The sequence below is a fragment of the Podarcis gaigeae genome (assembly GCF_964106915.1).
Source record: "Podarcis gaigeae genome assembly, chromosome: 10".
Taxonomy (NCBI): domain Eukaryota; kingdom Metazoa; phylum Chordata; class Lepidosauria; order Squamata; family Lacertidae; genus Podarcis; species Podarcis gaigeae.
In genome coordinates, this window is record NC_139686.1 from 198,015 (window position 1) to 219,479 (window position 21,465).

At 56.1% G+C, this 21,465-nt stretch overlaps 2 protein-coding genes across 15 annotated transcripts in view; one reads left to right on the forward strand and one right to left on the reverse strand.

The window, feature by feature from the left end:
- Positions 1-7,308, forward strand: part of SBF1 (SET binding factor 1) — a 45,801-nt gene extending 38,493 nt beyond the window's left edge. For 2 of the 12 annotated variants that reach the window (XM_083699813.1, XM_083699811.1), the window contains 16 exons: positions 200-396; positions 482-619; positions 1,072-1,158; positions 1,438-1,515; positions 1,863-2,047; positions 2,140-2,316; positions 3,005-3,106; positions 3,181-3,366; positions 4,063-4,189; positions 4,276-4,406; positions 4,572-4,805; positions 5,105-5,218; positions 5,306-5,523; positions 5,621-5,708; positions 5,792-5,923; positions 6,060-7,308. In XM_083699813.1, coding sequence (XP_083555939.1) covers positions 200-396; positions 482-619; positions 1,072-1,158; positions 1,438-1,515; positions 1,863-2,047; positions 2,140-2,316; positions 3,005-3,106; positions 3,181-3,366; positions 4,063-4,189; positions 4,276-4,406; positions 4,572-4,805; positions 5,105-5,218; positions 5,306-5,523; positions 5,621-5,708; positions 5,792-5,923; positions 6,060-6,158 — 2,293 coding nt within the window. In that variant the 3' untranslated portion in view covers positions 6,159-7,308. Of the gene's footprint in view, positions 1-199; positions 397-481; positions 620-1,071; positions 1,159-1,437; positions 1,516-1,862; positions 2,048-2,139; positions 2,317-3,004; positions 3,107-3,180; positions 3,367-4,062; positions 4,190-4,275; positions 4,407-4,571; positions 4,806-5,104; positions 5,219-5,305; positions 5,524-5,620; positions 5,709-5,791; positions 5,965-6,002 lie in introns of all 12 variants that reach the window. The other 10 variants (XM_083699807.1, XM_083699812.1, XM_083699817.1 and 7 more) reach the window with 7 other exon arrangements.
- The window catches only part of PPP6R2 (protein phosphatase 6 regulatory subunit 2), a 221,538-nt gene that overhangs the window by 166,818 nt on the left and 33,255 nt on the right, over positions 1-21,465 (reverse strand). For 2 of the 3 annotated variants that reach the window (XM_083700105.1, XM_083700106.1), the window contains 2 exons: positions 16,328-16,501; positions 12,625-15,829 (listed from right to left, as the gene is read on the reverse strand). The exons of the other annotated variant lie outside the window; for it this stretch is intronic. In XM_083700105.1, coding sequence (XP_083556231.1) covers positions 15,778-15,829; positions 16,328-16,501 — 226 coding nt within the window. In that variant the 3' untranslated portion in view covers positions 12,625-15,777. Of the gene's footprint in view, positions 1-12,624; positions 15,830-16,327; positions 16,502-21,465 lie in introns of those variants that run through there. 3 annotated transcript variants of the gene reach the window in all.

The window sequence follows — 21,465 nt, forward strand, 5'->3', positions numbered from 1 at the left end:
CTTGAAATGGCAGCACGGCGCCTTCTGGGACAGGGGGTCCTGACCCAAAGCGTCTCCACTGGGAGATCACCACCCAGAAGGTTGCAAAGAAGTGTTTTGGTGGACTGCAGCAGCCTCTGTTCCTCTCTAAAATAATACTTAATAATAATAACGTCCTTCCTTCCTTCCTTCCATCCGTCCCTCTCTCTCCTCCCTGCAGCTACCCTGGGCTGCTCATTGTCCCACAGAGCATCCAAGACAACGCCATCCAGCGGATTTCGCGCTGCTACCGCCAGAACCGCTTCCCGGTGGTCTGCTGGCGGAACTCGCGCACCAAGGCGGTCCTCCTGCGCTCCGGCGGGCTGCATGGGAAGGGCATGGCGGGCCTCTTCAAGTCCCAGAACGCTCCTGCCACAGGTACAGCTGCCTCCCCCCTCCCCGCCTGGCCTCCCTCCTCCCGAGGAGGCCCTGAGGATGACCCCTTCCCTGCTGCTCCTTGCAGGCCCCTCTCAGGCCGACTCCACCAGCCTGGAGCAAGAGAAGTATCTGCAGGCCATCATCAACGCCATGCCTCACTACGCCGACAGCGGCGGCCGCAACACGCTCAGTGGCTTCACCTCGGCCCACATGAGCAGCGCAGGTGAGGCCCTGGGGGAGGGGGCTGCCCTGGGCTCAGAGGCAGCCGCGGCAGGTGGGGTCCTGGGCGTGCAGGGCGGGAGAGCGCTTCCCCTCGACCACCAGGCCATGGGGCCACAGGCCCAGGTGAGTCTTGTCCATGGGCAGCTCTTGTGTCGCCTCCACACCATCCTTGCTGGGGGAACAGCAAGGGCCCTTGCCATCGCCATTTGTCGTCTGTCTGAGCCATCCTGGAGAAAAGAGCCCCAACCGGCCCTCTGGAGCCAAGCAGCCTCAGGACAGGCCACAGCTGAATTCTGGCTGAGGCCATTGGGCACGCTGTGGGAGGGGCCAGTGCCCCCCCCCGTCCCGTCAGATTTTGGGTGGGGACGCCCCAGGGAGAGAAGAGGCCTTGCAGCTCCGGGGCTGGCTTGCTTTCCCTGGGTGTGGAACGTCCACCTTCTGTTGGTGCTACAGATTCTTCTGAGAAGCGGCAGCCCAAGCTGGGATCTCTTATGAAGCAGGTGATGGGAGGGAAGGACGAAGGGCCGCTTAGCCGCGGAGGTGAGATGCTGCGTGCGGCCCCGTAGAGTAGCCACAGAAGGGCCGTCTGGCTCCAGGGGGGCTGGGCCGGGCCTTCTCCAGGCAGCCAGCGGACGGAAGGGGGCCTGGTCACCCCAGGGCTGTTGCTCACAGCCACCGCCTCTGGCTGCCTCCCTCCATCTTGCCTGCCCATCTGTCTTGCCCTCTCCGTGGGGGACAAACATCCGTCTGCCATCCATCGCTGCTGCCTCTCTTCCTCCCCCCCTCGCTGAGATGCCTCTCCGTCCTGTCCTCTCTCAGCCCTAGGTCACAGAGGTAGGCTCATTACCCTCTCCAGCCCCAAGAGCCTGGCATCAAAGGGACACCTCTCTCCCCGAGGTACTGTACGGGCACTAACCTCAGGGACGTGGCATTCACACTGCTAACTCGCCCCACTGGTGCCCACCCCACAGGCAGGCAGTCTAACCCACCCTCTGTGCTAACCCTTCCGCAGCCTCACAGCATGCTCTTCCGCCTGGCTTGGCCTGCCTCTCGGCCCCTCCTAGGTAAGGACGGGCCGGCCGGGGCGCTGCGCCCGTCTCCAGTGCAGCCGGCCCTGGGTGGGTGTGGCTGGGGCCGTCTTCCCCTGGCCTAGAGCTCCGGCTGGGAGGGGGCAGCAGGCTCCAGGGTCAGCCTGCAAGATAGAACAGAGTCTCGGGCGCCACCTGACACCCCCTCCCTTGCAGGCAAGTGGGGCAGCATCCGTGCCAGCGGGCGCATGAGCAGCTATGCTCTCAACATGGAAGTCGGCTCCCGCCTGGCCGGCAAGGAGCTGCTGAGCACGCAAGCCAACGGGTCCCCCTCCGAGGCCAGCTTCCTGCGCCAGCATCGCGCCTCCCTCTACATCATCGGAGACAAGTCCCAGCTCCGGGTACGGTTCTCTTGGGCGCCCATCAGAGGGGCAGCGGCTGGGAAGGGGGGCTGTGGGGCCCCTTCCTGATGGCGTCTCTTGGTCCCATCCAGGGCGTGAAGCCGGACCCTTTGCAGCACTGGGAGGTGGTGCCCATTGAGGTCTTTGATGCCCGGCAAGTCAAGACCAGCTTCAAGAAGCTGATGAAGGCCTGTGTGCCAGGCAGCCCCTCCGCCGAGCCCGGCCAGACCTACCTGCGCTCCCTGGAGGAGTCTGAGTGGCTGATCCAGGTCAGTGGCCAGGCGGACGCTCGAGGGAGGAGGCTCTTCCCTCCGGCCTCCTGGTCCCAAAGACTCCAGAGAGGTCAAGGCAGAGGAGGACTTGGGGGGGGGGAGGCCTTTGAGATTCGCCAGATAAGGAACAAAGTCCTCGCTGCTCGTCCATCCGTTTCTGAGGTCAGCAAAGATTTGGCAGGTAGAAACTCCTCGTTCCGGTCACCAGGCCCTGGTGCTGCAAGAAGGCCCGGCTGCCGAGTCTCGTTTCCGTCACAGGAACCACGTTGTCCGTCCGCAGCCCAGGAGCCCCTTGCCTTGGCCAGGCAGGCAGGGGGCAGGGTCCAGGTTTCCTGTAAGTCAGAACTGGAGTGGCTTAGCAAGTTCAGGAGTTTAGTAAAATTGTTAAAAGAGCAGCAAATTAAAAGGACCCCCCCCCCCAAAAAAAAAGGTCAAGAGAAAGGTATCTGGAAGGTATATATTTCCCAGTGGAGTGGCGGGGAGGCTGGGTATTGCACAAGCGGAGTGTGGCGTTTCAGCCTGCAGCTGCCAGGAAGGCTCTGGGCGTTTCTGAGGTGGGTCTGCAGGAGCTTTTGCGAGAGATTTGTCCCATTGAAGGTCAGGGGGAGGTTGGCACTTGCTGTGCACCTTTGAACGTTTGCTCCAGGTGCTCTGCCACATTCTGGGATCCTGCTTTTCTCCACAGATTCACAAGATCCTGCAGATCTCTGTGCTGGTGGTGGAGCTGCTGGACACGGGCTCCTCTGTGCTGGTCAGCCTGGAGGACGGCTGGGACATCACCACCCAGGTCAGCCTCCTTCCCTCTACCCCCCCCCAGCACTTGCCCTGGAGGCCGGCCGTGACCCCCCCTCTGCCCCCCAGGTGGTGTCTCTGGTGCAGCTCCTGTCCGACCCCTATTACCGCACCATGGAGGGCTTCCGGCTGCTGGTGGAGAAGGAGTGGCTCTCCTTTGGGCACCGCTTCAGCCACCGAGGGGCACAGACCTTGGCCAGCCAGAGCAGCGGCTTCACGCCCATCTTTCTGCAGTTCCTGGACTGTGTGCATCAGGTGAGGAGAGCAGCCAAGCCCCTGGGGGAGAAGGGCCGGCCCAGCCCTCCTTGTCCCTGGGGAAGAGGGCCGCCCCAGCCCTCCTTGTCCCTGGGGGAGAAGGGCCGGCCCAGCCCTCCTTATCCCTGGGGGAGGAGGGCCGCCCCAGCCTTCCTTGTCCCTGGGGGAGAAGGGCCGCCCCAGCCCTCCTTGTCCCTGGGGAAGAGGGCCGCCCCAGCCCTCCTTGTCCCTGGGGGAGAAGGGCCGGCCCAGCCCTCCTTATCCCTGGGGGAGGAGGGCCGCCCCAGCCTTCCTTGTCCCTGGGGGAGAAGGGCCGCCCCAGCCCTCCTTGTCCCTGGGGAAGAGGGCCGCCCCAGCCCTCCTTGTCCCTGGGGGAGAAGGGCCACCCCAGCCCTCCTTGTCCCTGGGGGAGGAGGGCCGCCCCAGCCCTCCTTGTCCCTGGGGGAGAAGGGCCGCCCCAGCCCTCCTTGTCCCTGGGGAAGAGGGCCGCCCCAGCCCTCCTTGTCCCTGGGGGAGAAGGGCCACCCCAGCCCTCCTTGTCCCTGGGGGAGGAGGGCCGCCCCAGCCCTCCTTGTCCCTGGGGGAGGAGGGCCGCCCCAGCCCCAAAATGCTTCCAAGTGGGCAACCCCTGGGAGGAGGGGCCCTGTGGCCTCTTCCTGCCCCCTCCCCACTCTCCTGCTGCCTCTCTCCCCACAGATCCACCTGCAGTTCCCCATGGAGTTTGAGTTCAGCCAGTACTACCTGAAGTTCCTCAGCTACCACTCGGTCTCCAGCCGCTTCCGCACTTTCCTGCTGGACTCCGACTACGAGCGGCTGGAGCTGGGTAAGGAGCCCCCGGGGCCTGGGGAGGGGGCGCCCTTGTGGCCCCTGGGACAGTGGCAGGAGCCAAAGGCTGTGCTTCCTTGGCAGGGCTGCTGTACGAGGAGAAAGGGGAGCGCAAGGGGCCCCAGCTCTTTCGCTCCATCTGGGACTACCTGGATCGGCTGAACAAGAAGACGCCGGCCTTCTTCAACTACATGTATGCCCCGGAGGACGGGGAGGTGAGCAGCCGTGGGTCGGGGCAGCGGGGCCTGGCTGGGGGGTGCTGGGGCCCACCAGCCGCCCCATCAAAGGCTTCCCTGCTGGGGGTCCTGCCTTGGGTGCCGCTGGCGGGTGCCAAGCGTGGCCTTTGGGGCAGTGACTCCTCGGCTCTTTCCTTCCGTTAGGTTTTGCGCCCGTACAGCAACGTCTCAAACCTGAAGGTGTGGGACTACTACACGCAGGAGACCCTGTCGGAAGGACCCTCCTACGACTGGGAGCTGGTGCAGAGTCAGGCAGAGCCCGTGGAGGAGGCCGCCCAGCCAGACACCAGCGCCCCGCAGAGCCGGCGCAAGATCGTCTGGCCCTGCTATGACAACCGCAGCCGCACCGAGCCAGATGCCATCTCCCGGCTGCTGGAGGTCAGTGGGGGCCTTGGGCAAGAAGCAGAGGCGGGGGCCGTGGGCGGGGGGTGCAGTTAGGCAACTGGGGCTGCTTTGGTTCTGGACTCTTCCCCTTCTTGGTCCTTCACGGCCAGCGCCGTTTCTTGGCCACCTGGACTCAAAGCTGGGAGTCACTGGGAATCTTGTTTTCTGTCTTTATGGCTGTAGAGGTGAACTTGAGAACATGCAGCTGTCGTCCATTTTTCCCTGCTGCTCTTGATGCTGTCGGAACCCCTTTTACCTTTGCCCCCCAACTGCCCCTTCTCTGTCTCTTGCAGGAGCTGCAGAACCTGGAGATGGAGCTGGGGCAGGTCCCGGAGCGCTGGAAGGACCTCTGGGACAAAGCAAAGGCCTCTCAGCGGTCGGAGGTGCAGGCGGACCCCAGCGGCCGAGTAAGGGCTCTGGGCTGGGGGGCTGGGGATCTTTGCCCACCCTGCGCAGAGCCCTCCTCTGACGGAAGGAGCTTCCTTTGCCCCCAGGTGGCGGCTGGCTCCTTGCTGATGGCCTCCAGCCTGTCGCACCAGCGCCGCTCCTTCGGGGTCTACCTGCAGGAGAGCGGCCGCGGCAGCTCCACCATCAACCTGAGCCTGGACAGCGACAGCAGCAGCGCCTCCACCCCCTCCAGCGGGAAGCAGGGCGGCCGCAGGAGCACCAGCACCCTCTACAGCCAGTTCCAGACGGCGGAGAGCGAGAATCGGTGCGGGACCCGGCCGTTGGGGGGCTGGCGGAGGGAGGCAGGGGGTCTTGGTCTCTGCTTGCCCCTCTTCCCCCACTGACCCCTCTGCCCTCCGCAGGTCCTACGAGGGGACACTGTACAAGAAAGGAGCCTTCATGAAGCCCTGGAAGCCTCGCTGGTTTGTGCTGGATAAAACCAAGCACCAGGTGGGTGGCTGCAGGTGGGCGAGGGGAATGGGGAGGGGGCCTTCTCCTGGGGGGCTCTGACTTTCGGCTCTCCTTCCTTGCAGCTGCGCTATTACGACAGCCGCCTGGACTTGGAGTGCAAAGGCGTCATTGACCTGGCGGAGGTGGAGTCCATCACACCAGGCACCCCCACCATGGGGGCCCCCAAGATGGTGGAGGAGAAGGCTTTCTTTGACGTGAGTGGCTTCTCCCCATGGCTGCCCAAGGGCGGGGGGGAGTCGTTTTGGCCCCTTCCTCCCACAGGGAGGGAGGAAGGTTGGCTGGCTGGTGTTCCAGAGGCAGACCTTTGCGCTCACCCTTCTCTCCTGGCAGGTGAAGACCACGAAGCGTGTTTACTATTTCTGCGCCCAGGATGTGCAGCTGGCCCAGCAGTGGATCGACCGCATCCAGAGCTGCTTGTCTGACGCCTGAGGCTGCCCTGAGGCTGCCCTTCTCTAGCCTGCGCAAGTGAAGCCGGCGCCAGGGCTGGACCAGGATGGGGCAGGACTGGAAGAGGTGCTGTGGGGCGCAGAGTAGAGGCCCCCTTGGGACCCCCATCCGACTGCTTGGCAGGGGAGTTGGGGTCTGCCGGCTCGCTCTGCCTAAGAGATGCATTGGCAGGTCAGGTTGGGGGGAGTGACGTGGTCAGCAGGGCCCCCCAAGCAGATGGGTCTGGCCACTGTCAGTTTCCCCCCATCAGCACCCACAGGCGGTGGCAGATGTGCCAAACCGCCTTGCTTCCACCCCCCCCCCAGCCCCACACCGGCTGCCCAGGGGTGCCCCCCTGCCAGGGAAGGCAGCGGTGGGGAGATTGGCGACCTGCCGGAGCAGCGGAAGGGAGCAGAAACAGTGTTAGGGCCTCCAGCGCCCCTGTCCCGGCTTGGAGGTTTGGAGCCCCTGGGACTTGGGGGCAGAGGGGTGGGGTAGGGATTCTGACCCTCCTTGCCTCCCCTTGCAAACCACAAGCTCCCCTGGTACTGCTGAGGCTGCAGTTAGAAAGGGACTCTGTCCTGGGGAGAAGCGCCAAGCGAAGAAGCGGGTTGGCCAGGCTCCCCCCCCCCGGGGGGGTGAGTGTCTTGCTGCACTCCCAGCTCTTGGTTCCCTCTGTGGCATCCTTGCAGAGGGTTGTGAGTCTGGCTGCTGGGGGCAGCTCAGCACCTGCAACTGCCCCTCCAATTGTGTGTCCTGCACTGACCTCCCCCCAAAGCAGATCATGCAGCCTGCTTTCCTGCCAGAGCAGGCAGGGCCTCCTTCCCTGGAGCTCCAGTTTGGCCTGGCAGCCCCCGCCCCCCACATTTTCAAAGGCAAAGGGGCGCCCTATCCTGTCCCCGAAGCGTTGTACATAGTCTGGAGCCCCAGCTGCCCCTTTGCCTTCCCCCCCTTTTTTATTTGTACAATAAAGGCTGTGGCTGGTGTGCATCGGAGGGTTTTGTAAGTTCCTTGAGCAGTTGTAGATTACTGAAGTTTCTGTACATTGTGTCAAACTTGCAGAGTTCTTGTATTGTATTGTGCCTAGAGGAAAAAATATATGGAGAGAAAAAAAAACTAATGGAATTTAATAATAAAAAAGAAATACACAACATGTTGATTGTTGCGCGTCTCATGCAGCACTTGAGCAGGAGGCTTGTCCTGGCAGAGGAAAGCCAGCCGAGTGGGGGGACTGGTTGCTTTCAGGGCGGCATCAAAGCTCCTTGGCAGGGCGGGAGCTGGAGCTTCTCCTTAAGCTGCCAAGCCTGATGCAGTTGCCAACACTCCATGTTTAGATTAAGGCGGTGGAGCAACTTCAGGCGTTTCTGGAGCACATGGATTATCTCGATTCATTTCCATCTGGTGTCAGGGCTGGTTTGGGGATTGAGATGGCCAGCACTGCTGGATGGAGGACCTTTAGCAGGAAAGAGGTGCCAGGGCCACCCTGCCTCACCTGCTCCCTCTCTCGGAGGCTTTCAAAGGGAACCTCTCACCTAGATGAAGCTGTAAGGCGTGTGGGGGGGAGGGGTCCTCAGTGTGCTGGTGCTGCCCCGCTCTGTTTCCCCATTACATCTGATTTAGTAAAGGCTGGGAAAGACCAGGACCAGTTCCTGGATACACAGTTGGACTGGATGAGAGCCGGTCAGCTGAGACTGAAGCCTTGGCGGACAGAGGCTTGTGGGACTGTGGTTGGGGGGTGCTTGGATGCAGGAGACAGGCCAGTTGGCTGCCCTGAAGGAACAGCTATGTCCTTGACTCATTGTCATGGCTTAGGTGGCCTCTGTGGCAAGGCGTGCATTTTATCAGCCATTCCTTAATAACAGTTGACCACTATAGTTCATGTGCTGGTAACCTCAGGACTGGATTACTGCTGCCTGCTCTGCATGGGGCTGCCCTTGGCCCTGACCCAGATGCTTCAGCTGGTGCAGAATGCTGGGGCTGCTCAGTGATGAGAACGCCACCAACCTGAGACCGGCACTGGCTTCCTATCTGCTAGCGGGTCAAGTTATTGCACTCTTGGTGTCCAAAGCCCTGAATAACATAGAACAGGGTGGTCCAACTTCTCAGTCCAAGTGGACTGCAAGGGTACCTGGACACTGACCCTGTGGGCCACATGATGGAATTAAATTTCCATATCATAAAAGTGTTTGCAATATAGTTAAACAGCACAAATAATATATTTAATTGAATCTATACAAGTAAATATACAATGAATAGATTTAAAATATGTATTAAACAAAATTTAATACACAAACAGATGTTTGCACTTTTGTTAACGCAGCCACTGAGTCCTTGTCAGGATAAAAACATAGGGTATAAATAAGTTCTTCCTGTTGTTTTAGCCAGAATCTCCTTTCTTGTCACCTGAATCCTTGGTTTCTGATCTTCCCTCTGGCACTTCCTCCCATCTTCCCAATGTGACTCAGTATTGTCCACTCTGCCTGGCAGTGGCTGGGGGAGGGGGGTCTTTCCATTGCTGCCTTCCCACCCTCCCCTTTCAGGCTCCTGGGGACTGAGCTGGGGGAGCCCTCTGTGTGCAAAGGGGGGGGTACCACCTTATGGTGCCCCTCCACCTGGAACTGAGCCCGATTCAGCAGCATCTGGTGATGTGGGTGCTCAGGCACTGAGCCTTCCTGTGAGAAAAGGTGGGTGTCCTGGGTGGGATTTGTGAGATGCTGGAGTGGATGTGACTCACATTTGAACACAAACGTCGAATCACAGTTCCTGCGTCTCTCAAACAGCTCCATTCACAGATGCAGCAGCAAAAGGAAGGCAGAAAAAGAAGCAAGTTCCTAAAGGAAGTTTTTTGGGGGTTGGGAGAGACGCCTGGCTCAAGCCCGGCTGGGCAGGTGCCCCTCATTTCCCTTGGTGCCTCCAGCCATGGCCCCTTCTGAGTCGGGAGGCAGACATGGCCGAGGAGGAGGGGAGGCTGCTGCGCATGTTTCACAAGTGTGCTATTATAAAGGCATCCATAGCTCTCTGCAAAGGACCCTTTCAGTAGAGACTCGCATTCTGCAAATGCCAGTCAAGCTGTCAAAAGCTCTGCTGACAAAGCAGTTGTGCCACAGTCCCTCCAGTGGCCAGAGAGCGCAAAGCAGGGAAATGCACCAGTTTCTGAATGAAGCTGTCAAGGGTCAAAATGTAGCAACTTACACAGCAGGGTATGGAGACTTCCTCTTATGCCCAGAAGTGATAGATTAACACTGCTTTCTCAAGAAAATTGTGTATTTATAAATAAAATACTCTATAAAATGTTTTTTGAATGCTTTATTATGATTAATTACAATAATCACCCACATCCATTGGGATTCTGGAAAACCTTGTTGGCCTCTTTCTTGGGAAAATAGAGGAATGCACCTTTGGGAGTGAAGTCAAATTGTTGGGCGGTTGCAGCACCTGATGTGGGAGAGGCTGGTTTTGTTGCAGCTGGGCCAGAGTAAGGCCCCCGCACCGTGGCCCAGGGGCCATTCATCCTCTAGTCACTGCTATGGACTCACAACCTGCCTGCCTGTCTCCAGGCGCTGTGCCCGCCTGCAAGGGATTCTCACATGGTGGAGTTGATGTTGCCAGCCTTCATATCACGTTTGCAGACATCTTTTTGTTCGAGTTGGTCTGCTAATGGGGCTGGTGCTGGAAGGCAGCTCCCCACAGAGCATGTCCTTGGGGATCCTGCTATCCTCCGTTCTGTGGGCAGGATCACGCCAGCATAGAGAGATGTTGTGCTCCTCCTGGGTAGTTTGTCTACCAATGCCCCCCCCCCCCCGCTTGCACTCAGCTCATCTGTGGCTCCAAGAAGCTGTCAGCATGCAACAGCGGCCAACTGTCAGGAACGGCTGAAAACCCTGGCTACCATATCCCTGGAGTGTGGTGCCACATAGGCAATAATCCGTCCAGGTAAGGCAGGGTTTCTCGAAAACAATGGGTCTCAGTAAGCGTGATTGATGAGCTATCTTGTTACGTTGGCCTAGATGGTCCAATGAATAGAATGTGTTAAATCTGTTCATCACTGGAAGTGTCATTTTGCCAAATTTATTTAATTTTATTTATATACCGCTCTATACTCACAGGTCTCAGGGCGGTTCACAAGATAAAATCACAATATAAAAACACAAAATATAAACAGCCAAATACACCCCTCCCCAAAAATAAAACACATAAAAACAGTTAATAACAAAACAAAAAGCATTAAAAGCAGTTTGAAAGAATGTAAACAGTACTCTCCGCTGGGCAAGAGCAGTCCTTTTGTAGTCTGCTAGGCCCTGTGCTAGGTCGGGGGTGGGGGGGGGAAGGCAGGAGCAGGACCCTCAGACTCCCAGCAGGTGATCTAAGTCTTGTTCAAAATGTGTGAGGCCTGTTTTTCACAGGATGCCTCGCTTGATAAAATGTTGCTTAACCTATCACTCCTAATTTTGTGGTGCATCGTTGATGTTTGTATACGTTCTAATGACATTTGTGGAGTGTGATTTATTACTGCTGCACAGGAAATATAAAACTTATAAAAGCCAAACACTTTTTTTGGGGGGGGGGGGGTGTTTCTCCTTTTGCTTAAAAAATGATCAGAGACGTAAGAACCTGCCTTGTCTTTTTATATGCCCGACTGCCTTCTCTTTTCTTTTCCACTCTGACGGGGGAACCTAGCGGGGCCATGAAGTCCCTCAAGCAAGGGCCACTTACTAAAGCAACCCGCTATTTTTGTGTCTCAGACGGGGCTTGGGGCCCTGGTGCCTCCTGGAAAGCGACCAGCACCAGGACACCTCACCATGGTGCCCCCCTTTGGGGAGAAAGCCCAGGTGCCGCATTCCGCTTTGCCCCCAGAGGTTTGGGGGGGAGGGAGACAAGCCTTCTTTGTCAGCTGCCTCCCTGGCCCAGGATGGCCCACGTCAGGCAGCCCAAGGGGCCCTCATGGGTCATCTAGGGCACCTTGTCCACCCTTCCTGTCCCTGTCCTGCTGCAAAAACTGCCTGGCTGGAGAAGATGCAGTGCTTGCAGCTTGCCTGACTCTGCTGCACCCTGACTCCTCGCCTCCCACCTCCCTTGACCCCAAACGGCTGGAGGGTCCGGGGAGCCTCAGTGGTCCCAGCAGCATGCTGGGGTGGCTCCGGGGCCAAGAGCACAGCACAGCCTCAACCGGCCCCAGAACACCAGCAGCTGCAAAGTGCCCAGCTGGCTTGACTGTCATGGTTAAGCCTTCCTTTGTAAAGCGCTTAATTTAGCACAGGATAATAACAATATTTGTACCCAGTCACTCTGGACAGCTTCCAACACAATGAGACATTAAAAACTTCTCCATATAGGGCTGCCTTCAGCTGTCTTTTACAAGTTGTAGAGTTGTTTCTTTCCCCAACATCTGACTGGAGGGTGTTCCACAGGGCAGCTGCCACCATCAAGAAGGCCTTCCAAAAAATTGCTTCTTTTATATATTTGTATGCCATTTCCAGACTTTGGGACAAGCGCAGAGACAAGAAATGCCCATGTGCAGCACAACTGGCCGCCTTCCTCTGCCCCCGCTGCAACTAAACATCTCTCCCAAATCGGTCTCTCCAGCCACAGCAGGTGCTGCTACCCTCCAAGTTGGACTTCACCTCCAAAGGGCCTCCTCCATTGTCTCCTGAGACAGATGCCAACTTTCAGACAAAACCAAACACACAAATACTCTCTCCTGCCTTCCAGCAAGGCATCTCAGAGACTCACAGCCCACCTGAGGGATTCTGCTCTCCAGGGAGGCCTCAGGCAACTGCTGCCTCTCAAGACCAAAGGGCAGGACATTGCGGTAAAGGCTGTTCCTGACAAAAAAAGGGAGGGGACAGCCACATGGTCTCCCTAGCTTCTGATACAAATAATTTTCAAAGTGTTTTAAATTTGAAAGTGATACTTACTCCTCAAAACAATCCTTTCCGCATCCTCTTGGGAGCTTTTCTGCTAGGCTGGAGGCTTCCTCTCAGAAAACTTTCCCCTGCCTGAGTGGACATGGGGGGAGCGGCCTTCTTTGCCCTCCAACCACGGGGCACCAAACACCAAGGGCGCCAGCTGGTGAAGTGGCACACAGGGGGCAGCCGCAGTTGGGGACAATGCTGGGGTGGTGGGAATGGCCTTGGATAGAGAAGAGAGGGGGAGTCTGAGGCTGGCATGTGGGCCGGCCGTTTTCCATGAATGTTCATTCTGCTTCTGTTTCCACTTTCCAAGTGGGGACTAAATCCACAAGGGGGGGAGGGAGGGGGCGGCACCGGTTTCCCTGAGGGGCTGCAGCGCCCCCATCTCTCTCTCTTCTGGCAAAAACAAGATGGACCAAGCAGCTCTGGCTGAGCTGGGGTGAAAGACCCTCCAGAGACACCGTCCTGGCTGAGCCGATGCAGCCAAGGCAGGCAGACCCCAAAGCTTGAACTGGCGGAACAATAAACAGGACAGCAAAGAAAGAAGACTTCAGGCAGAAGACATTTCATTTCGTTTTATAGACTGCTTTTGTAAAAAGTTGCAACAGATCCTGTCGTAATAGCTCCAGCTGCAAATCTGTGGATTAGGACCTTGAAAAGGTGGGTTTAAATTTGGCAGTTGAGGAAGTGGCCATGGCTACAGGGAGAAGGTGGGTTGTCTCGCTCAGCAGCCGTGATTCTAAGCTCTCCCCCCTTAGCGGCGCTTCCGCTGCCGAAGCATCCCAGGCCCTGCACCATTCAGCAGCCTAGCCAGCCCCCTGCCCAGACCACCAGGCAGAGCTGGGCTGCCCACCGCTCACCTTGCAAGGTGGGCTGACTCCTCCCAGCCTGATCCCTGTGCCCTTGAAGACAACGAGCCCGCCCTCCAGAGCAGGGCTGTGGGTAAAGGAGGTCACAGAGTGGAAGTAAACACAGAGTGGAAGTTCTTGGAGAAGCCACAGGGAGCTCAAGAGAGCAGATGGGCAGGGAAGGCAGAACAAACACCAACAGGATTTCCTGCCCAGGAGAAAAGGTCTTGGAGCAAGACCCTTCTGCTGCCACCAGGCAGCTGGGCTCAGAGATGCCGTCAATCCTCAGGGGGGAAGTCTGACCTTCCAGGGGGTTCACGGCAAGGCAGTTCATGTGTAGGGAAAACAGCAGAAGTCCACCTCAGCTGTCCTTCCTTGGAGGTTTGAAAGCAGAGGTTGGGTGGCCGCCTGTCAGGTGCTTTAGCTGTGATTCCTGCCTTGCAAGGGGTTGGACTAGATGAGCCGTGGGTCTCTTCCAACTCAGGAAGCTGTCAATCTACCAGGCAACTGCTTGTTGCTGCAACTGCAAATTTAAGTCCAGAACTTGAGATGAGAGAGATTCCCGCTGCCACCAAGCCGACCACTGATAACGTGTGTGTCTTGGTCTGGCTCTCTGCTCATGCTCTGAAGACACGAGTGTCTCTTTCTTACTGCCTCTGCCCACCTCCTTCTCCAGCTTCAATCCACCATGTGAGTTTCTGCTCAAAGGACATTTGGAACATGCTGGACGCCACAACTATTCAGTGCTGGGCAAAAGGCATGTGACTCTTCACAGCCTGGGCCTTGCTGTGCGAGGGGGGGCACTATTCATGGAGGAAGAAAATGGGCTGCCCTGTGGGAGGGGAGTGCTCAGGGGCCAGCCGGCTGGCTGCAGGCCAGGAGCAAGCTCCTCTCAGGCCAGCGTGGCCCCTGCCACTGGGTTTCGGCTCCACTCTATATCCCCACCCCCACCCCCTGGCTGCGCAGGTGCTGAGGGATGCCTTGTTCTGTGAGCCCTGCAGGTGCATCTCAATGGGGAGAGCAAGGCCCAGGGACCAGCCTTGACCTCTGGCCTTGTTGCTCTCCAATCAACCGCCAGGCAAAGCTACTAGAACTAGGCTGGGTGCTGCTGCCAGCCCTGCACCAGCACCCCAGAGCTCAAACGCCCCATCCCTTGCTGGCAGAGGGTGCTTTGGGCAGGAGGCCCTTGGACTGGCAAGGGAGATGCCACAGGGGCGCATGGAGACCCCTTCCCAAAGTCTCCCTCAGCTTGACTTTTCAGCCCCAAACCTGGCTCACGAGAGCAGCACTCTAGGGCAGGATGGTCCAAGGCATGTGGCCCTTTGGTAGCCCTCATGCGCCTTCCCAAAGCCAGGTAAGTGAGGTGATACAATACCTCTTCCTCAATCCTTTTTGAGAGGAGGAGACCAGGACACCTCGCAGGATTTCCCATGTAGCCACAGCCTGGTTTTTAGAGAAAGGGAATCCAACTGCATTTGACTGATCCCTGACCCCCAGATGGAAAGGCTGAGCTACATGGGGAGTGGGGTGCCCCCTCCACAACTCTTTCCCCCCAGGAGATGATGGCCCAGGTGCCCTGACGTCACAGAAGCCCCAATTAGAGCAGCTAAGAAGCAGGAGGAAGCTGCCCTTGGCTTCAACAGAAATATTTAACAATGTGCAGAATAAGGGAGCCTCACAGTCCAACGTTTTACGGAGAGTATTTCAAAAAGCAAATTGTTGGTGGTTTCTTGTTTTTTTGTTGAGGGGAAAGACCCACCAGAACGACGGCAGAGCCAGACCTTTAAATGAGCCTAGAAGCTGCTATTGTCAGTCTCAGGGTCTCCCCAGTGCCTGATTTTCCAGCTCAGCTGTTGTTGGCAACCAGCAAGCGGCCACTGAAGATATAGGGAATGGCTGCCCCCCCCCAGCTGCCCCCTGGCTGAAGGCGGTTCCTAAGTCCCCTCCCAGGGCACAGCCAGGGCACAGGGCAGGCGCCAGCTTGGAGGAAGGAGGAGGAGGAAGGACCCCCCCCCCCGGGCAAGAGCAGCTATTGGGCCAAGCCTCTCCCTCCCCTCGGCAGCAGCAACAGGAGCCCAGCCAGAGGGGAGCTGCCTCTGCCTCCAACCTCCAAGGCTGGCAAGATTCAAAGTGCAAAGTGTTGCAATTCCTGCATCCATTAAGAACATTACAAAACAAAACCAAGTCAGAGCGGAGCCCATCCGGGGAAACCGACCCGCTTCCAGGAGCCTGTCTGACCCTCCGGAGATGCCCGGCCCCAGTTCCTTCTGTGGGGAGGCTGCTCCCTCCCCTGGAGCCCAGCGCCAGCGGCCCCAATCCCAGGGGCTGGTGTGGCGCCTCCAGAAGGAGAGCGGACAAGGCTGAGAAGAGGTTCCCAGGGCCTCCTTCCCTGAAACAGTAAGAAAAACAGTGTGGCAAGACGACGCTGCCTTCCGGCCGCTGCTCCGGACCCTCCTGCCTCCTCTCGCCAGCCAGCGCTTCCGGTAAGGCATTATTGCTCTACAAAAGGCTGTCCCAGGCCGCCCAGCACCAGCCCTGCCAGGCCCAGGGCAGAGTCCGCGGAGCAGCGTTTGCTGGATCCTGGAAGCAAGAAGACAAGGGGGGCAGGACGCCCTCCCCAGAGAGTGCGCCAGGGGGGCTGCGGGGCAGGAGGAGGTGGCAGGACGCCCGGGCGGCCCCTGGCCAGTGCTACATGTCATCCGCCCAGGGAGGGCCTCCTCTCGGAACAGGGTGGCCACCCCGACGCGGCACCTCGGCTCTCCAGCGCCAGTCCTCTCGACAACGCAGCATTTGTGATTCAAAATTAAGTTAGCTTGTCCGAAGGAGGGCCAGCTGCATCCCCACCGTCTGGGCCCAGGCAGTCTGTCAGGCCGGACCGTTCAAGGTGGGCTCTCCTCCCGGCAGCGGCTCCTCTTTCCTGCAGAGAGGGCGAGAGGGGGAGGCGTGAGGGGCAGGCAGGCGCCCAGAGAGGCCAAGCCAGAGGGCCAGGAGAAGCTTTGCCAAAGGAGGGCCTGGCTGCACTGGGCACCTGCCAGGGAGGTGGGGCCCAGGGCCAGGAGGGGGCAGCCTGCCTCAGCAGGGACTCAAAACAGGCCCCCTTCATCTGCCCAGCCAGAGCACCTTGTGGGGGAGCCTTGTGGGGGGAGCAAGCAGCTTCTCCCCACAGAATCCTAAGATTGTAGAGTTGGAAGGGACCCCTGAGGGTCATCCATTCCACCCCCTGCAATGCCTGGCAGGCAGCCTCACCGCCTCTGCTGAGAAAGCTCCCATGAAGCTGGAATATCTGAACGGTTGATTAATCTGGTAGAGTATGTAGAATTGACACAACACCCCAGGCTGGCAGGCTCTCCACAGCACCCCCCACCCCGGCCAGGGAAGACCCAGAGATGGCACAGCGGCCAACACCCTCCCTCACCTGTCTCTCTTGGCCTCTGGGGTGGCGCCAGCAGCAGGGGCAGGAGAACCCGGCAGGAGACCCTCAGGCGGCAGGCTGGCGGTGGCGGTGCTGCTACTGCTGCTGCTCAAGGGCTGGGGGGGTCCAGTCTCCACGGTGCTGGGCGGCTTGTCCGCGACCTGGGAGCCCCCCATGCTGTAGGGAGAGAATGGAAGCTCACATTAAACAGCCCCCAGGGGGGTCTCTCCTGGGAGGAAGCAGACCCTGATGCTGCACCAGCCGCAAAGGGCCAAACACCCAGCAACACTGCTCTCCGAGGGGGGGAAGAGGCCCAACCGCCTGCCAGAACGGAAGCCCTGAAAGGGGCCCCCAAATCCCGGTCCCAGGCAGGGTTGGAGTTCCAAACCCATCAGCGCTCCATCAGGTAGAACTGCATACATACACACACACACACACACACCCTTGCTCCCCACAGAAGGCATGTCCAGACCCCACACGCAAGCCTGCCCTGGGCTGAAAGGGGGATTTTGAGGGGGCTCAGGGTCTCCACGCAGGAGGGAGAGTGAAGCCAGAGATGCTCAACACCAGCTGAGGCTCCTCCTGAGGCATTGGGGATTGGAAGGAGCTCACTAAGGCAGGATCCCACCCTCTCCTCTGCTCTGGCCCATCCTGATCCCCCTGCCCCTTCCTGGGATTTGAAATCCCCCAACCCCCAACCCTCTGAGTCTGGGTGGCTCTTCCCACTTTCTGAGCCCCTGGCCAAAACCCTGATGCAAAGCAGCACTTGGGGCAGCTGCTGCCACCTCAGGGCTGCCCTATCCTACGCTCGTGAGGAGCTTTGCCCCACCAGCCCCCCACCATGCTCAGCAGCTCTGCCCCCCACTTGCGGACCCCAAGCCAGCACCGCGACCCAGCAGCACCATTCTGACAGGATTGCTTCAACCTGCCCTAGTTGAAGGCTGAAGAGAGCAAGGAGGAAAGCGGGGGGGGGGGGTGTGCTGAAGTGCTGCTATTTTCTAAGTGGGGGTCTGGAGCGGATGCCCCCCCCCCCGAGCTCCCCGCTTCCTTCACCTAGCACCACAGCAGGATTGGCAGCAGGGACTAAGAGGGAAGCCTTCAAGCAGGCAGAACCACTTCCCACCCCCCTGCCTGCGTTGCACCAACTCACAAGGAGACCTGTGTCATCCCCCCCCCCAAGTGCCTGGGCCAGGTCAAAACACAGCAGGGCATACGGGGGGGGGGGCTCTCCGCCTGCCAAGCCGTGCCCTATGCAGCTTTCTGCCTGCCTTGCACCAAGTGAGCCCCTGGCAAGGGGGGCAGCAGACGAGAAGGCAGAAGGCAGGCAGCCTCCTCTTCCTCCTGCTCCTGGGGGGCTGCACCCACCTCCCTGGGACGCCCCCCCTGAGGGGCAGATGGGAGAGGCAGAGGCAGACGGCTCAGATGAATGGTGAGAGAGGGCGGCTATGTTTCTATTTTGTTTGTATCTCAGAACACCGTCTTGATTGTTGCAGCATTTCTGCCGGGTGGCATTCAAGGCAGCTTGGCTCCGAGAAGGCCCACGGAAATCAAGGAACAGAGCCAAGGCCGCTGCACTGATTTCAGCAGGTCTTACCTGAATACAGTGCTGGAAACTCAGATATGTAAGCCGGGCGCCAAATGGCTCCTTACAGTCGCCAAAATGGGGTGCCTAGTTGCCGTGTTTGTACCAGATGGTTCAAAAGTTGTATTTTTCAATATAGCTTTTTGGTTCCTGAAATTCATTCTGATTGTGCAGATAAAATATAACTGATAGAATTCTACTGGATAGGGTCTTAGTGTGTGAAAACAGTCCAGATCCAGGGATCCTCAGATGGTGGAGATGACAGGTGCCATTCTGGCACCCAGGCATCTTCATTTGGTCGCAAGTGGCTGATAGCCAGGAGTAAAATGTGCCTGGGGCCAGGCCAATTTTGAACACTGCCTGAATGCCACCCATTGTTTTTAGGTAAACCCCCCTCTCTCTATATATATATCTATCAGTATAAAAATGTACGTGGTAAGATACTGACTGATGTTAAAGATAGAGGAGGGTTTGCCCTGCCAGACTTTATTTTTTTTTTTTAAGAATATTTATTAAAGTTTTCAACAACTTAAAAACAACAAAAAAAGAAAAAAAGAAAAGAAAAAATGACAATAAAATAGACATACATACAAAACAAATAACAAGTATAATTTCATTCCCTTATAGTCGTATACCTTACTTTCCTGACCTCCTCGTACCTCCCCTCTCTGTATTCCAATCTCTAATCAAGCCAATTCAGCAAATCCTTCCCCTAATTTCTGATTTAATTTTTAATCTTCCTTTTCTTATACATAATCATTACAGCTAAAAACCCCTTAATTTCTAAGTCAACATCGTTCTAACATTCAATAATCTTGCAATGTTTCTTAAGATAGTCCTTAAATTTCTTCCAATCTTCTTCCGCCATCTCTTTTCCCTGGTCACGGATTCTGCCAGTCATTTCTGCTAGTCCCATATAGTCTATAACTTTCATCTGCCATTCTTCCACAGTAGGTAATTCTTGTGTCTTCCAGTACTTTGCGATAAGTATTCTTGCTGCTGTTGTGGCATACATAAAAAATGTCCTATCCTTCTTTAACACCGATTGGCCTAACATACCCAGGAGAAAGGCCTCTGGTTTCTTCAGAAAGGTATATTTAAGTACCTTTTTTATTTCGTTATAAATCATTTCCCAGAAAACCTTAATCCTTGGGCATGTCCACCAAAGGTGAAAGAATGTACCTTCATTCTCTTTACATTTCCAACATTTATTATCAGACAAGTGGTAAATTTTTGCAAGCTTGACTGGGGTGCCCTGCCAGACTTTAAACTCTATTATGAATCAGCGGCTTTTTGCTGGCTGAAAGAATGGCTACTTCTTGAAAACACAGATCTGCTAGATCTTGAAGGTCATGACAATGTGCTCGGGTGGCATGCATATTTGTGGCATGGCAAGGTTAAAGCACATAAAGCATTTAAAAACCATATTGTCAGAAAAGCATTGTTTAATGTCTGGACAAGATACAAAGACTTTTTGGAGAGTAAAACCCCAAGGTGGCTTTCACCTATGGAAGCGAAAGCACTGAAAAAACTTAACATGGAGCCCAAATGGCCAAAATACTGGGAAATTTTAGAACAGGAAGGTGACAAATTGAAATTGCAGAGTTATGAGAAGCTTAAAGAGAAGGTGCGAGACTGGCTGCACTATTTTCAAATAAGAGAGGTGTATAATTTGGATAAAAAAATCGGTTTCCAGGTGGAAAAATCAAAGTTAGAAACAGAATTGTTAGAACCCAATGCTAAGATATTATCAAGAATGTATAATCTGCTGTTGAAATGGGACACTGAGGAGGAAACGGTAAAATCTGCAATGATAAAATGGGCACAAGATATAGGGCATAACATTATGTTTGCTGACTGGGAGAAGTTGTGGACCACCGGGATTAAATTTACGGCATGTAATGCCCTAAGAGAGAATATTATGAAAATGATGTACAGGTGGTACATGACCCCAGTCAAGCTTGCAAAAATATATCATTTGCCCGATAATAAATGTTGGAAATGCAAAGAAACTGAAGGTACATTCTTCCACCTTTGGTGGACGTGCCCAAGGATTAAGGCTTTCTGGGAGATGATCTATAATGAAATAAAAAAAGTGTTTAAATACACTTTTCTGAAGAAACCAGAGGCCTTCCTCCTGGGCATAGTTGATCAAATGGTGTCAAAGAAGGATAGAACTTTTTTTATGTATGCCACAGCAGCAGCAAGAATTCTCATTGCGAAGCATTGGAAGACACAAGATCTACCCACGCTGGAAGAATGGCAGACGCAATTGATGGACTATATGGAACTGGCGGAGATGACTGGCAGAATCCGAGACCAGGGAGAAGAGTTGGTGGAAGAAGATTGGAGGAAATTTAAAATTTATTTACAGAAGCACTGTAAAATTTTTGAATGTTGATGGTATTGATTTGAATTGAAGGGGTTCTAGTAACAAGGTTAAGATCGGACTTATAACAGATAAATAGATAAACTAAATAATTAAATTTAATTAATTTGCTGAAATAAATTTTAAAAGGGATACAAAAAAGGGAGATGTGAGGAAGTCAGGAAAATAAGTTAATCAAAGATGAGAAACCAAAAAAGAGGGATTTTTGTTTTTTCTTTTCTTCTTTTCTTGTATGTGCCTTTTTAGTTTTATCTCTTCTTTTTTTTCATGCTTTAATGTTTGTATTTTTGTATTTTGTGATTTTGTATTTTTGCTTTTTCTGTATTTTTCTAAATCTTTTATTCCTAAAATCTAATAAAATATTATTTTTTAAAAAATGTACGTGGCAAAGACTTCTTTAAAGAAAGTGATGCTTTGAGGAGTAAATGCCATTCAGCCCTGAGGAGAATGGGGCCACCTCCTCCCAGGCCCCGCCTGCTGCCAGTGCTGTGCCAGGGGGCCAGGTTTTGCTTTCCCTTCCCTCCTGCTGCATCACCCCCTTGGCCTAATTCTTCCACCAAAGGAAACTCCCTCCTGCAGCAAGAGGCTTCCCTCCCCTTGCTCGCCTCTGGGAGGGAGAGCCCTGGCAGGGCCCCCAACGGGGCAGCCCAGAGGAGCAGCAATGGCCTCCCACCCCGCAGGCCCACGGGCAAGAGGAACACTCCCAAGTGGCTCTGAGTGGTGCCCGTGTGACGCTCTAGCTGCCTCAGGCTTGGCCCAGCTGAAGGACAACAGGAGCAGCTGCTTCATCTGATGCCTGTCCTTCCTCTGGGAAGACGGAACAAAACGGCCTTCCTGCTGCTGCTGCTGCTGCTGCTGCTGCTGCTGCTGTTGGGAGGCCACAGCTCACCAGAGAGCGGCCAACAGGCCATTCCCTTGGCAGGTGCCCTGGCAGCTCTCAGGGCCAAGGTCGGGCAGGAGGCGGCGGCAAGAAAAGGTTTGCTCCCATCCTGGCCTGAGGGGTCTTCCTGGTGCTGCTTGCTAAACTGATAGGTAAAGGATCCCCGCTCCGCAAAAGGAGCAGGAAAAACTGATCTGTCTGGGGAAGAGGCGGAGAGGAGCTGCCTCGGCAACACCTCAGCCATACTAAATGCCAAACACACACGGCCTCAGGCTCCAGCAGACAGGGGG